This window comes from Amphiprion ocellaris, chromosome 21 (genome assembly GCF_022539595.1).
Source record: "Amphiprion ocellaris isolate individual 3 ecotype Okinawa chromosome 21, ASM2253959v1, whole genome shotgun sequence".
In the NCBI taxonomy this organism is placed as follows: domain Eukaryota; kingdom Metazoa; phylum Chordata; class Actinopteri; family Pomacentridae; genus Amphiprion; species Amphiprion ocellaris.
The window spans coordinates 6833622-6849816 of NC_072786.1; the positions used below are offsets into that span (position 1 = coordinate 6833622).

The 16195-nt window shown below is 39.0% G+C and overlaps 1 protein-coding gene across 5 annotated transcripts in view; it reads right to left on the minus strand.

Annotated features, from left to right (window-relative positions):
- The window catches only part of grm8a (glutamate receptor, metabotropic 8a), a 379646-nt gene that overhangs the window by 62379 nt on the left and 301072 nt on the right, over positions 1 to 16195 (minus strand). For 2 of the 5 annotated variants that reach the window (XM_055006584.1, XM_055006585.1), the window contains exon 14: positions 13847 to 14671. The exons of the other annotated variants lie outside the window; for them this stretch is intronic. In XM_055006584.1, the coding sequence (XP_054862559.1) occupies positions 14622 to 14671 (50 nt within the window). In that variant the 3' untranslated portion in view covers positions 13847 to 14621. Of the gene's footprint in view, positions 1 to 13846; positions 14672 to 16195 lie in introns of those variants that run through there. 5 annotated transcript variants of the gene reach the window in all.

A 16195-nucleotide genomic window follows, 5' to 3' on the forward strand; every position in this document is an offset into this window, starting at 1 on the left:
ACAGGGTCTCTCACCCAGAGGGTCGGGGGGTTTAGGGGAGGGGACAAGACCCTAGGAGAGGCACATGTGGTTTTGGTTCATCAGTCTATCTCTGGCTTAAGAAGAATAAAGTTGGCTTACTTGCAACTAGCTTGTTTCTACTTCTTGCTGCCACAATGGACAGTTTTAATTTGGTATATCATCTGCTTTTCAGATGAATCATACTGATCACATCATTAAGTATATATCAAAAGTAGTGTCCAAACCTTTCTAATCCTTCTGATTGAGGCAAAAGCTGTGACTGGTTATGACACAAATACGTCGATGCATTTTGGACACACTGCGCATTATGGAGGTGTAATTTATTATGTAAACATAAGACAGTACAGCTGATGAAGAATAAAGATGAGCCATCAACATCCTGAATGAAGCGCTGTTGTGAATTCTCCTTATCAGAGATTGAATTTAGATTCACATTCAAAGTTGCCTATGTGAAAGTAAGGGATTAGATAAGTTTTCTGCGTTCTATTTAAGCTATTTTTGTGGTATTTTGTGTTCTTTTTTAGAATTACTCCACCAAGGAATGCAGCATAGTTATGTGACGACCGGTGTGTGTTTGTTCGTCTGTCTGTCTGTGCACAACATTACTCAAAAACCAACTAACAGATTTGGATGAAATTTTCAGGGAAGATCAGAAATGACACAAGGACCAAGTGATTAGATTTTGGACTCACATGCACTAACGTCCTGGTGTGGCCGAGCCAACTTCCAAAACACAGAACAGATAAGCCTGAATTACAAAAAATACAAAGAGCAAATGTAACTTCATTTTCACCTTCACTTTACTTTTAAAAACATTTACATAACAGGCGGTTGTTTGCTGCTATATTTATGGTTTATGTTTTCAAAGTCTTGAAAGTTTCCCCTTAAAGTTTTAAACTTTGACAAATGACATCACTAATTTAGCTTGATGTGCAGAATCATATACCTGATGCTGTCATTCTTGCTAAGGCTATCATTATAGCAAAGTGTGGGATCAGTTGGGGCTTCGCATTTGAAAGTAGTAATTTACTAACGTCTGGCAGTACATTGTCAGAGTTATTATAGTTATGCATAAACTAGTTTAATGTTCTTTTTCTGAGTTTTTTAATTCCAGAAACAACTAATTCTATGTATCTATGCAGTGAATGAAAAAACATTTGGAATCATGTTCATGTCATCTTTCTCTTGATCAATTCAGGTTACCCAGTTTGTCTCAGCAAACAGTGAAGATACAAATCACAGCCTCTAGTAAAAAAATATGAGAATAAATCAGCAAATTAAGTGCCTTAAGTTGAATTTACAGCTTTTGCATTTTGACAGCCATATGCACAATGAATCATCTGATCACATGCATTGTTAATTGTGATCCCAATCGTGATTCTACCCCAAAAGATTGTCATATAAGTTTCTGGCTAGATCAGCCAGCCATGACTCCTATAAGTGACAGGATGGGAGAGAAGACAAGCAGCGACTGAAAAACATAATTTATGCACTTACATGATGTGATTTCCTAATCTGTGGTTGATTTTTTTTACCCCACTCCCTTCTCTCTCTTTACTATTTCTCCTTTTCAAGCCTATTAAATCTCCTTCCCCACATGCAATAGACTTCAAATCACCAAGACAAGTTGGTTTAATATTCTACCTCATTCCACCACACACAGCAGACACATTTAAGTCAGTCACTCACTTTCTCATCCAGCTTGCTTGTGTTTGCCAACTTCTCTTTTTTTGCTCATTTGCGTGTTCATTTTAGTTGTGATGAGTTGAGAAGCTGCTTTTATTCATCATCTCTGTAAATCTTTCCCACTTCTTTGTACGCTCTTATTTTATGTGCACAGAATCATTTCTCTGCACATAAAATAAGCCAAGCCCATAACTTAGAGTTATGGGCTGCGTTGTCAATGTGCTTTTAAAGGCCAATACTGACATTTTCGCAGTAAAGCTGATGGTTTGTGTTAATATTCAGTGGCTTTGATTTGGACTATTTCTACGCCCAAAAGAATCTCAAGTTTCTTGACGAATTCTACAGTTTGGTTTGGTGGAAAAACCTTTTAAAGCAGACGATGGATCAACTCTCCAATGAAAATTAGTACTATTGAATTTCTCATTGATCCAGGAGTACTTAAAGGCCAGAGTCAGATTTCAGGAGGCTTGGTCACATTTATCCAAACCTCCCCATCAATCACAATTGATGTGTAGCACAGAGTATCTGGTAATGTGAGCAGTTTTCAGATGATTCTGAAACAACCTGATCATTTAAAAACATAGCCATTAGCTGGAGTTAGAAAATTACACGTTGAAATTTTGTGCTTTCTTGAAGTCTTTTTAAAAACATACAGGCAAAAAGAAGAGGAGAAGTCGCACTAGGTGAAGACAAAGACAATATCTTTGGTACAATGTTTGCATGTGTCCAGTACAAATTGTCTTCACCAACCAACTTGACAGAACATATTCAGTGGTAAAGGAACTTTTAATATATGAATAAGTAATTAGCAACAAGTCAAACATCTATAGCCAACCATATCTCCCTAAAGCCATGTTTAAACACAACATACTAGAATAAAACACAACATACAAGAATATTTCAGCAGCAGCTGAAATATTATGCTGTTGCTGAAATATTCTTGTTTGGATCAAAGTGGTGAACAAACAACCAACAGACAAATAGTTTAAACAGGATCAAACACAGTTAAAAGTTAAAACTAGTTTAAAAACATGAAGAGAAAAAAAATGGAACCACCATTGCTGGAGAAAATGGTTGATGACAATCCAAAATGTAATATAATCCAAACAAACTGCTTCAAACTCGGTCAAATTAGCAATGGAACACTAACATCTACCTGACAAACCCCTTCCTTCCTAACTCTTTCTCACTCTGTCTTCTCTACGGTTCAGTTCTTCAAAACTGTAAGTAGCAACTTCGGGTCAGCATCAGTAACAACAGCAAAGTCATCCATTGTTCAGAGATAAAAGACTGTGACAAATCCCCCGCAAAACCTTGTGTGTGTTGCACTCCCAAGTACAATAGAGGACAAGATTGTGTGTCAGCTTCATTTCCACTGTCAAGGCTCTCGCTGGCAAAGTGCAGTCTGAAAAGCAATTACGTTCATCTGGGAGACGTATGCGTGATTTGAAATTAATTCCTATTGTCAAGCAAATGGGGGGTAAAGGAGGGGTTTTTTTCCCCTTGTTGGATTGACTCATAGAGAGGCGGAGTCAGCACTTGTCAAGGAGCCAGACATGTTTTCAGGAAGTTCCTCCCTTATTTCCCTTATTATCACTTCTGAGCCATCATCAGGGACTTTAGAGTAATTTAAGCCGGTTTAAACTTGGTCAATGATCAGACCTTTTCTGCTGTTGTTTTGTCTAAATTAACCAGCACATCTGAGCCCTAGTGGAAACTGATTTGAGGGGTTGTTTTTCAGTATTAAACACCAGATCTAATGAGACGGTAACATGCAGCTATTTAAAGCGTTTACCAAGAGAGGTGAGTCATCTCAGACCCAGCAAGAGACACCCGTAGACACTTCAAATCTGTGGTGTTTGTACACTTTACAGCCTGCTGATCTTTCTCTGTAGCTTAACTCATGCACACCTGGTAGAAACATATATCCAGATTACTTATCTGCTCAAGGTTAAATGGATTTCAATGCAAAGGTGTAAATGCATGCAGAATGCATCAGGATCAGAACATGATTGGATCTTAGTCGGGTAAAATGTAAAAAGAGAACATTATCAAGAAAAATACTCAGGAAGCGCAGTACTCTGCCAAAGCTGCTCAGTCGTATCATTTCCAACAGATGAAATCTTTAATAATAAATTACCTTGTGGTAAGCACAGGTGTGTGTTATGCATGTGTACATTATGTACACATATAGAATCAGGTGACCTAAATATGTAGCGGGCGGCGAGAATTGATGGGACTCGGACACACAATTTAATCAATTGTTACTTGTACGATTTGTAGGAAATGTGAAGATGAATTAAATCCGATGGCAGCATTCAAACACAGATCTACTCTGTTAACACCAGGTGTAAATATTGTATCTCTTTGTCAGTGTTACCAGTACTGAGCACATTCTGTGAATTATGAACACCATTCACTTACTTGAAATCAACCGTGAGAGGGAATATTAGAAAATAAGAATGAATAATGTTCATGTGAAATTTGAAAGTCTGCTAGTATTACCTGAGAGAATGTACTTTGTGTAAGATAAGAGAGCAGGTTTCAAAGTTTAATATTGAACACGTTTCAGAGGTGCTAATCCAGCTAAATCAGATTTGCACAAAGGCTGGATACGAACTGCAAATGCGTGTTAATACCTGGTGCAGAAGAGGCCTCTTGAAGCACCTGCTCCTCCTTTACCGTTCCCTCTGCACAGTTTAGTTTGCTAATACTTATACAGCCACATGCTGCAGCAGATGTTAACCACATGTAGCAGGTTCTAATAAGGGCCTAAGCATGCTACATGTAGCAAGCTTTAACCCGGGAGGAGTTCTCTGCTGCTTTCCCTCCCTCTCTCTTCCATCACCACATTTTCATCCTCTTTCAGGGAGCATTAAGCCACATGTAGGCTGCTACAAACAGAGGGATGTCAAAGCAACAGATGTATGGTTTTAGTATATACTGTCTTTGTAGCCTGAAATCCCTTTGCAGGTTATCTTTTATCCTGCCTTTGTCTATGTTATATCCTCTTGCCAGTTCTCCAGCATCCAACTTTCCTCTCTCTCTCTCTCTCTCTCTCTCTCTCTCCTCTGTCTGAACATGTGCTTTCCTTTCTCCTCTGCTATCTTCTACCAAGCCATATGCCAGATGCTAACACCAGGCAACCAGCTCAGTGGCTATTAACAGCTGTGAGTCAACTGTGCAGCTGCGTCTATAGGTGTTAGCCGCAGACTTGTCACCCTCGCACCTCATAATCTTGTCAACATGTGACCTCAGAGTCTGGTATATAATTTGCCCCTCAGCGACAGATGTCCTGTTGCGATACCAAAAGAGTGTTATATCCCTGCTCCTCTATTAGCTAGATTAGTCATTTGCAGGTCTTTCAGCTTTATTTAGAAGGCACCGGATGGATGGATGTTGACTTGGAGCTGACTCGTTACAGGTAATATGAGGTAAAATGTTTGTTTATCTAAACAATGTAATATTTGCCAAGGATTGAGCAACTGCTGTCCATAAATCTCATATGTAGGCATCTGGTTTTTATTTTTCTCTGCATAGAAATAAGGCTCTTAGTATTCCTTATTCATGAACATCTCTGCATGAATATACAGAAGAGCTCAAAATGTGCCCTAACCTGATTGCTGTGAGCACAAGATCCAGCAAAGTGCACAGCAAATCAAACAATAATCATAGTAAGTCACATCGACCTATTTTATCAATTATTCACGCCAACACCATACTGACCTCCCCTTATGTTACTCTAATGTATACAAACAAGCAAAATCCCTACAAAAGTCTTTGTAGCTTGTAACTTTCACAATAAACTCGAGTGACTGTGGTACTGTGCAGGTATTTTGTGTTCTTTATCAATTTTTAATGGAGCATGTGTAGCTCTGTGAGCGCTGCGTTCACCATTTGGTTCAATTGAGAACTCCCAATTTATCTATTTTAATTCTGCATCAGTAATCAGACTCACAAAACTGGAAAAATGCCCACACCGGCGCCAGCCAGCTGTGTCTTCAACAGGCACGCAAACATCTGTAAGAATCAGGATCCGTATCACTGGTGAGTCTATTTAAGGTAATAGCTTCCCCTGGCACAGGCCATCTGACAGAGCTAATTACGATAAATTCTCGGCTGGGAGGTTTCACACGCTGCCTGAGAAATCTTAAACACAGAGAAACTGGGCTGTTTTTTTTTCACTGTTTTTCCTTTCTTTGTTTTCCCTCTCAAATCACTGTTCCGTTCCTTAAGCACTCTTAACTCCCAAAAGGAGGCCTTCCTCATTAAGAGGATGGAAGCTTTTCAGATTTCTCGTCCTCCTCCTCCTCGGCATAATGGTGCAGGGAGCGCTTGATTGACAGGTGAGACATTTCTGTCGTTGCCGTGTCTCCCAGGTGTCCCATTTCCTCACCGGGGTGTGTTTAGATGCACACACACACACACACGTGCACAGCAGGACTGACAGAAACAGTTGCGCATGTATTCTCGCAAATAGGATTAAATGGAAGTGAGCGCAACACGGCGTGCACAACCAGAGGGCTACTGATGCATTTATGTGTCCCAAAAGACAACCTATGAAAATGATGAGACACTAAATATATAATAAGGAGAGGGGAGTGATGTGAGAAAGATGGTAAAGATAAACAAGGTGCATCTATTATTCTCTTTTGAATTCAGAGTCTGTTTGTGTTGTTGCCTCTGAATACGCCATGTTTTCCTGCTGCTGTTGTTCATAGATAGACTGATATACACCATCTACAAATACATCTGTGATTACGTCGATGGCTCTGTACATGTCGAGTATTTTCTGCAGTAGAACCTGGAAGCACTGAAATTAAACTTGTTCCACCTCAAACTTCCAGTAACTCAGGATGCAAACACACTCTCTCACAGTGTTCTAAAATTATTATTGAACTGGAAATAAGCAAGTAAAAAATAAGAATTTGTTCAACAGTTTGTGGAAAGACTACTTTTGAATCTCCGGGGCCAATAAATCTGATTAATCACAAGAAAGACAAGAAAACTGAAATGAAATAATGCGACAAATGCTTCCTCGAGGCCAAATTAACTAATAATGACGTTCTAATACAAAGAGACTATTACAGAGAGAAGAATCAAACCCAAATACAGTTCATCTTAATGGCCTTGAGTTTCTGCTGTACTCTTACAAAATCAAAAGTAATAACCAAAGTTTGCCTGATGGACTAATTGTATCAATGTATATATTCACAAAGCTTTGATGTCAAGTTCGCACGGAGAAAGAAGCAGCTCAGACAGATGAAAAAACACAAATAAATTACTGTTAGTTTGTCAATCCCCCTCCTCCAAGAACAACTTATCCAGTCATAGTTTAGCCACTGTAACTAAGAAAAACAGGCTTGTCAAGCTTTGAATTTCTCACTGAAGTGATGCTAATTTACATTTAAAGTGGTTTGAGAGAAGTGTCCTTTGTCAGTCCTTCCAAAACAAAGAAGACACAAGAGTAAAAGTGTAGGGAGTGGATTGAACATTGTGTTTCTTTGCTCGAAAGTATGTGCTAACACATCCAGGTAACTGAAGTACTACGGCGCTTATAATACTACAAGTAACTCTAACCTACAAACTGCTCTTTCTTTATTTACTATAAATAGCATCTTGATCAACCATTAACTGGTGACATAAGTGATTTTTGAGGCACGCACCTTTGCTTCTCATGCATATTGCTATCAAGAGCGAATTTTCTCCCATTTTACAACATTCTCTTCACAACAAGTCAGTTGGAAACTGGGACTGATCCGAATAGCTGTTTCTGGGCTCCGGAGATTCAGGTTCAATTATTGACGGCTATACGAATATTTGGCTTGTCGGCCGCCGAGCGGGGAGGAGGTGGACTTTGAGCTGGTTTCTTAGGTTGTTTGTTGGAGTCCGACAGCATTAGCATGGACATCTACATCTTCTGCTTTTGTCTTCTGTTTACTAACATGGGCAAAGTGAAGCGTGACGTCAGGCTTCAGCTCTCAAAATTAATATTCAGATACCACCACAACCACCGAATATTCGGTTATTCGGGTCCAGCCCTACTGGAAACATTAAAAAAACAAACAAGAAAAGCACTCAGAGAGTGTAGTACTCCGTCAAGGCTGCTCAGTCGTCATATCAGTTCCGATGGCTGAAATCTTGGAAATAAAATGACGTTGCGCTGAGCAGAGGCGTGTGTTATGCATGTGTACGTTATGTACGGATACTGAATCACGTGACCTAAATATGTAGCAGGCAGAGGGAACTGATGGGACTCTGAAACACCCCCATAATTTAATCAATTGTTCCTTGTATCATTTCCGATGGAGAAGTCCCGATAAGTCCGCAACGGTCAATTTGTAGTAGGATTGCAATCATGTGATCATCAGCAGGCAGCAGATGTAGTGTTCGCTTGTCGTCATAGTTACAGTGACACCGTGCCGCTATCTCACAATGACACAGAAATCTTTAACAAATCTGTGGATCCAGACTATAAGCCGCATCACTGCCAAAATCTAATCAGTTGGTCCTTGTGTCATTTCTGACCTTCCATGAAAGTTTCATCCAAATCTCTTAATCCGTTTTTGAGTAATGTTGCTAACAGACAGACAGACAGACAAATGTACGCCGACTGTCACATAACTAACAGACGCAGTGTTTTTAACCATTTCTGGTGGCAAAATTAGTGGTTGCCAGGTAGAAATGAGGAGCTATGTCAGACATGCACTTCTTTTGGTTAATCTGCCAGAAACTGAACGTGTCCGGTTCACATCCGAATGCCAGCAATCTCACTCGGTCAGGTCTAGTGACATTTGCGTGTGAACTGCATGGAGTCACACTAATGGATAAACAAGCAGAAGTGACAGTATTTTCAGCTGTGTGAAATCATTAAGGGAATCTCTTTTCCACATTTCAGCACCACTATTCATCTAAAACATCACAGAGCAAAAGACACAGATTGCCTGCCAAATTTACACCTTTATCATTCACTTTGTTCCACAGTTTCAAATTTATGAGGCTACAAATTGAAATGCCCATAATGATAAAATTTTAAAAACAGACATTAACAGCTTAAATTAATGATACTCACCAGTAATAAATGTATTTCCCTACAACACAGTAAAAAGGAGCAGAAGTTTGGTTTGTTGCTTCCAGCTGAATTTTTCCTCAGAATTTAAAATATATATCTTCATAACCAGACAGCAGAAGAATCCATATGTGTGTCTCCAAAGCAAGACATTTGCACATCTGGAACACCAGCACTGGCAACTTCATGACATACTTGTAATTACACATTATCCCCCGACATGGAGGCCAATGAAGTTACCATAAGTGGTTCCTTGCCCGCTAGTGGTATAAAACAACAACAACAACAACAACAACAAAAAAAAAAACGTTCCAAGAATTGTATATATCATCACTTAGCACAACTACGCAATCATAAAATGTGTGTGTTTCATAAACGAACCATGGTTAGTTTTGATGTTTCAACCACAAATATGGAAGAGGACCGAGCCACAAGTCGGTCTTTTTCAATTTCGGAGAAAAGAGAAAGTTTGATATGTTTCAGGCCTCTGCTGATTGGTCAAATGCCATGATGTAATGTGCTGTAATGTAGAGTGATCTTTGCTGATTGGCTGGGTGAAAACCACTTGCTTCTTACTGAGAGGCAGGAGTTACAAAATGATCACTTGGCCAGTAAAGGGTTAAGGAAATCATAAACAAGGTAATAGTTTAGTCTTTTGCTTAGTCTCTCATCACTTGGTGTATTGTCTTAATGAAGCTCTCAGGAACATTAAGGATAAAAATGATGAACGTCTAAATGACAAAATGGTGTCACTTTTACAGACCGAAAAAGTTCTGTATCTGTTATTGTAAAATGACTCTAGTCTAGTCTGACATCCACAATGTTTCATGAATTTCATTTTGTGGGTTGTAACAGCTTTACAGGAGTAGCATCTGTGGCTGAAATTTGGCAGATGGTCAACAATAGTGTGACAAATTAGTATTTCTTTCAGTGAGATCCAGAAATATGATCTGATCATTTGTTTCATTAAATCCGTGTGTCATTTTTATCAGCCTGGGTTGTGCACAACTCTTGATAATTAGTACACTGTGGCTAGATCAGTCTGTCTATTAAATGTATTGATTAAATACCAGGATGTCAAACGAAATACTGCAATGAAATTCATTTTGTGTATAAATTAATATCAATCAACTTTAAAGGAATCTACTGCGTACTGAGACTTCCAACACAAAGCTTCATAATTAAGTATTTCAGTCCTAGTTTCACTGTAGATGAGCTTCGTAACAGTAATTCTGAGATGCTTGTTAAATAGAAGCCAGATCAGGACCCTCTGACTGACTCTGACAGCTGCTCTGGGTACCATGGTAACAGCATCCAGCAAACCCATCACCCCTGCTGCACCGAAACCTCGATTCTCCGTTCAGAGACAAACAACACACACTTAAACACATTCATTTTAAGTTGGGAAGGAGGTGATTTTTGGAAAGAGTAGTTTTCCTCAGCAGCCCGTTGTTTTTTGTTCCATTGGCTACACTGGTTACATCTAAGATTGATAATTGAATTAGTGGGCTGGAGACAATGTGGATTAGAGATGAGCATTTTCTGCACTGCCTACAGTACAGTTTGCAGAGGAGCATGAAGCAAATAGAGTCCAATAATTTAACAAAACAAATGTAACAAGGAGAAAAAGTAGAATAATCTTTATATGAATTAAGGAAATGTCAAGGATATTTAGTGTATTCTTCTGCTACATTGTTAAGTCCAACGTCCAGCAGCGGAGTTTGTGCCGTGACACCCTGCTTTCTCTTGGCAAAAAGGTTATTAGGTGCTCTTTTACCTAACAAGGTCCCACTGGAGCAACACCTACTCTGGTCACCTTTGAAAAGTTCATAATTCAAAGCTAAGGTCAATGCATAAAAAGGCTACTCTTTGTTCCACAATGCTTTACGTGTGGCTTTACCAAGGATCCATTTTTAAAAGTGTGCTCAAATAATTGCAACATAAAGATTGTTTTGTTTTTCTATTCATAAAAATCTGTTGTTTTTGATACTGTATTTGAGGTAATGTGCTGAGAACAAAAAGATTAGACGAAAACGGCACAATCATGGCTAAAAAAACAAAAAACCAACAAGTGTTACCATATTTCTTGACCAAACGGCACATCACAGATGGTCAGTTCAAAGAAAATCAATAAGTGAAATCCAAATCTTTCTTTACAGTTTCTAGCACTGCTAAATATGGTGAATTTGGCATTTTTTAAAAAAAAGGCAACATGCCTTTCAAATCCACTGGTGGATTTTAGGGTTCAGATGGTTAAACAGTTCTTTCTTAAACACCCCTGAAATGTAAAATTCCAATTAAAGAAAGTTTGAGTACAAACCATGCAGCTGCCTCCAGGGCTTAGGGAAAAAAGAAGAAAAGCAGAGCCAGCATGAAAGTGAACTGCAGTGTTTCAAATGTCCACTCGAGGCAGGCTCCAAAAGAGAGTCAGCCTCCATAGACCTCCATGTTAAAATGGCTGATTCTACACCAGGAACAAACACATTTACAGCCTGGTACAAAAACAGATGTTGGTGTCTGTAGTTAATCTTCTTTTTAATGACAACTGTACGAGGAGTGAATTTGTATATAACTCACCCATTTAATTTGAATTAGGGCTTAACAATGTTGTGTATAACTATGTGTGTGGCCACTTTTTGCACATTTTTGAATTAGCCAAGAGTCAAACACTGCCAAGACGTCAACAGATGGAGCCACAACACTGAGCCTCAAAAGCTGGTTCATCCATATTAATACGGTCAATGATGCAAGCGAAGGTTCCCCAATGATTTCCAACCTGCAAAACCAACACTATCTTGGAATAGAAACACAAACTGACAGGCAAAAGACATCATTCTAGATTTGTTAGCGCTAAACTCTTAAATGTTCATCAGTCACTTAAATCTCATTCTGTCTTTAAGTGCAACCACAATGAATGTGAATATTAAGTGGCCAATTGTTGAGAGATACTTTCCCTAATTTATCTTATTTATATGTACATAGAGTATCTTTTCAGAAAAAGAGATAATTGACCTGCTTGTTCTCAGCACAATGCACACAGTTTTATGTCGTGTTATACCTGTGGCGAGATGTGTTCCATCTCTGAGTGTGGGCTCTGGGGATGAGTGCTTCATGCTGTGACTAAAACAATCAGTTTTCACTTGTGCCTACTCTGGAATCTGCACTGAGCTAAGATTATTTGTATGTCATAGTGGGTGTTTTAGGTACCTGCTTCTCAAAGTTAAATCTGGTCGTTGAGGATGTTATACCAGGTTCTCCTATGAGAAATAACTCCTGCAAAAATACAGTGTTTTTCCAGCGGGTTATGGTTGGCTGAATATCAGTCTTCGACACCTGCGCTCTGACGCTTTTGTCAGTCTGATTCACTGCTAATTAATCACACCAAATCCATCCTGTACACAAACCAGCTGCATCACTCACTGACAAAGTGACGACGAGGTCAAAACATCCACCATCTGGTTTCTTTCAGGAAACACTGGATGACTCTCAGACAGATTTACATGTGTGATGACAAACAAGTGTCAAAGGATGCAGCCCCCAGATCCCTCGACAGTTCCGCATTTCATCAAGAGGAGGAGTGGAAGACATCTGCTTCAGATTGAGATTTGTTACAAGTCCCAGAGTGACTTTTGATGAAGGATTTGAAACCTCTAGAAACAAACTACTGACAGTCACTGTTATAGCAGTAGCAGGCACAGGGGAATTTCTCGACCCTAAAAACAGATGAGCTGCTTAATCAAAATGGAATATTTGGTTAATTGCATGATGATCTATGGATGCTATAGTTTATCAATGCACACAATATGCATGCATAGTGATGTGAAAAAGCTATTATGTATGTAAATGAAACAGCAATTTAGGTCTAGTCAACTACCTGATAAAATATTAATTTAAGATGTAGCACTAATGCTTATTTACCAAGTCAGGTTGGTGGCATCTCGGTAGGTATACAATCTTGAACTGTTGGTCTGTCAACCACATTGGTCTGTACTTGACTGATGGCTGATGGTCTCTGGGGGGATAAGTCTATAAGATGTGAAAATAGATATATATCTATAATCTTCAAAGTAAAAGTTGCTGTTAAGGTTTACAAATGATGGCGGTAGAGTAAGCATGAGTAGTCAAAGACAGAAATTACTACTATTGTTCATTGTCAACATGTTTGTCTGCAAAATTTAGCATTTGGCTCGGGAACAAGTTCCACTGGGCAAAGGATTGTGCTAACATGCTCCAAATCTTTCCTGAGCAATTTCCAGTAAATAAACAGGTAGTTTATTGCTTTGCTCAAGGACATCTGGGATTTGGCAGAAAAAACAAATAAATTAGACACATAATGCCAGCTTCAGGAATTGTACTTTATAATTTTACAGTTGCGGAAACAAGGCCTTTTCTGCCAGCTTTATAGTTGCTCTTTTGTCAACACATCTACTTTGTCATTTGGGAGGAATTTCATGGCATCCAGAGGAAACTGCAAAAAAAAAAAGAAACTACAAGAAGGATTAGATCACAAATTCACCAGAACACACACACACACATGCACACACACTGAATTTCACACCTTCTCTTCCGACATCTGTGTGTCTGGCGCACCACCCTCCTGTAAAAGGTGTGATTTGTCCTTCCACTTCGCCTTCAGCATTATCGATTTGCTCCTCTCCAACAAGAATGGATTCACTGATGCAGTTGACTGTTTCCTTCTTAGTTCTCGTGTATTTTTTGAAGGCTGGACATCTAAACAGTTGTTGCAGGTGTGAAGAGGGGGGAATTTTTACTCTAATATCTTTCTCTCTTTCCATCTCTTCTTTCTCCAGGCAGGGTTTTCCCATCACCACTGAGAGAGTGGCTTCCAGACAAAAAGGGCAGAGGAGGCTTACGAGCATGCAGTAGAAGCAAATAGAACAACTTGTCCTGAAGTCTTCCTGGAAAAAAAGATGCTTTTTTTGCTGCTTAAATTGTTATAGGTGTTTTGCATGAGAAGCATGTTTTTCCCATGAAACAACTTATCATATTTTTGCAGAAATTATGCTTAAATAACCTATTTTTTTTTTCAAAAGTATGACAACAAATCTACACATTTGCAAAACATTCCTTTATTATAAATAAATCTCCTTTTTGTATAAAAACTGGCATGCTTCAACCATGGCATTTTACAGGTTCACAACCCAAGGCTACAACCCGGTTAGCCAAGACAGCAGGAGGAAACACACTCATCTCATTATGCAAGGGCGATCCATCAGACAACGGTGAGACAAGAATGAAAAAATCGTCACAACCACAAAAATACTTACAAGTAGAGAAGAACAACAAACAGGTTTGAGTCTCATAGATTTTCTCTTACATTTCTCTTTTTAAATATCTTTTAAAATGTAATCTGTTAAATCTCTTTTTCAGCCCCACCTTTGCCCTTTTAGATATAATGTCTACACGGTTTCTGATTTTTTTATTATTATTTTATTTCTGTTTTTTTAATGATTTTTTTGTAATTTTTTGAAGGTTTTAATAGTTACTCTGTCCACCACAGTGTCCTATGGTATGTCACTTTTTTCATGTTTGTCTTTTTTTTTTTAAAACAGGTAAGTTCATGGTAGGACCAATGAGCTGTGAGCAGCAGGAAAGCAGGCACACTGACTGGCTGTTTATGTGGTCCCACCTTTTTGTGGTTTTGATGGGGAACAATACAAAATGTCTCATGCTTGGATTCCATTGGGCGCTCTGTGTGTCCGCCAGTTCTTCGGCCAATCGGCTTCGAACGACGGCTCCTTCTCTCGCTCTCTCTCTTGGCCCCGCCCCCCAAGACACGCCCCCTCTATCGTCCAAACCCCTTTCTTCTTCTTCTGTGGTCCCTTCAGATGGCATGATTGCTGTAGCTGACATATGTCGTCTTAGTTGATGAAGCTGAAAGGATGAAAGAAAGGAGGCGGATACAGAAAAAGAAAAGTGGAAAAGTGGTGGTGGGGAAACAGGAAGTAAAGATAAAATTGTGGGAAAAAAACAAGAAGTGATGAGAATGAAGGAAAAGCAACAAATGGGAGGAATGGAAGGGAGAGAGGAAAAGAAAAAAAGAGCAGTTGAGAGCAGATTTGGCTACAGACGGCCACGTAATAGTGTCACATCCACAGTCCAGCTGAGTTGTTGGGGCTTCGTGTCAAACTCATGATGTCTCGTGTCCCCTCGAGCGTTTCTACAGTAAATGTCAATGTTTTCGCAACACCGCAGGCCTCTAACTGCAGTGCTGTTATACTCTGATGCTGTCATGTTCTTTATTCCGCTTGTGTCTCACAATGCTGGAACAATAGAACAATACATACAAAACTAAAGCATATAAAAATAGAGACTCAAACTTGAGAACACATGGAAATTATTGAGAAAGTTTTTGCAGAGTGAAGCATTTAAAGAGGTGACGAAGCAGTTGAACCATTTGATAAATGAATGAACCGCTTCCTTCACCGATGCAAATAAAGTGGTGGCAGGAAAACTTGGTCAGAAACCTATTGCATACCTGCACACCAACATGTGTTAAGCATTGCTTAGACTGTACATGCGCTCACATAATTACTTACAAAGACACACAGCTGCCGAGAACTCGACACGAGAACAACATAAAAATCCATTCAAATTTGCAGGATGATGGAACCTCGTGCAAAACCACGTGCATCCACATGCACACACACACACACACACACACACTCCTGTCATTTTATCTGCAGACTGCTGACATAGAAGGAAGCAGCTCAACAGCAAATAGAGTTTGATGTAAATGTAGCAGAGATTCACACCAGTTAAAAATGGCCACTATTGCAGCTGTTTGCCGTGCAAATAAAAAAAAAGGTAGGTGTGAAATTATTTTTCAGACAAAATCAAACAAAAATTTAATGCAAATGGTATATCTGAGCATAATACACACATGGGAAAAATGTTCAGTTTTTCTCTATGGTGCTACTCCATCATGTGACATGCAATTAACAAATTACAAATCTATTATCGCCATGCTGGGTGGCTGGGGAATTTTTTGATTGCATCTAAATAACCTCACATGAACAGCTGTTGGACTGCATCATAAAGGAAACAGGCATTTGTTATTGGCTGATATTCATTTTAACTGTTTTACATGCAAGATGATTGACTGTGCAACCGTGCTGTTAAAAATGGTCACTGCTGAAAAAGTGAAATTAATTTTCAAATTAAAGCAAAACAAAAAAAAAAAATACAAGGTACATCTCAGCAGAATGTACACATGGGAAAATATTTAGTTGCTGGGTGGTTGGAAATGATTTGATTACACGAGCATCTGTTCATGGAATACAATAGCTGTTAGAAATAGCTGTTCTTATTCTTTGAGATTAATTTTTAACATGATAGATAGATAGATAGATAGATAGATAGATAGATAGATAGATAGATAGATAGATAGATAGATAG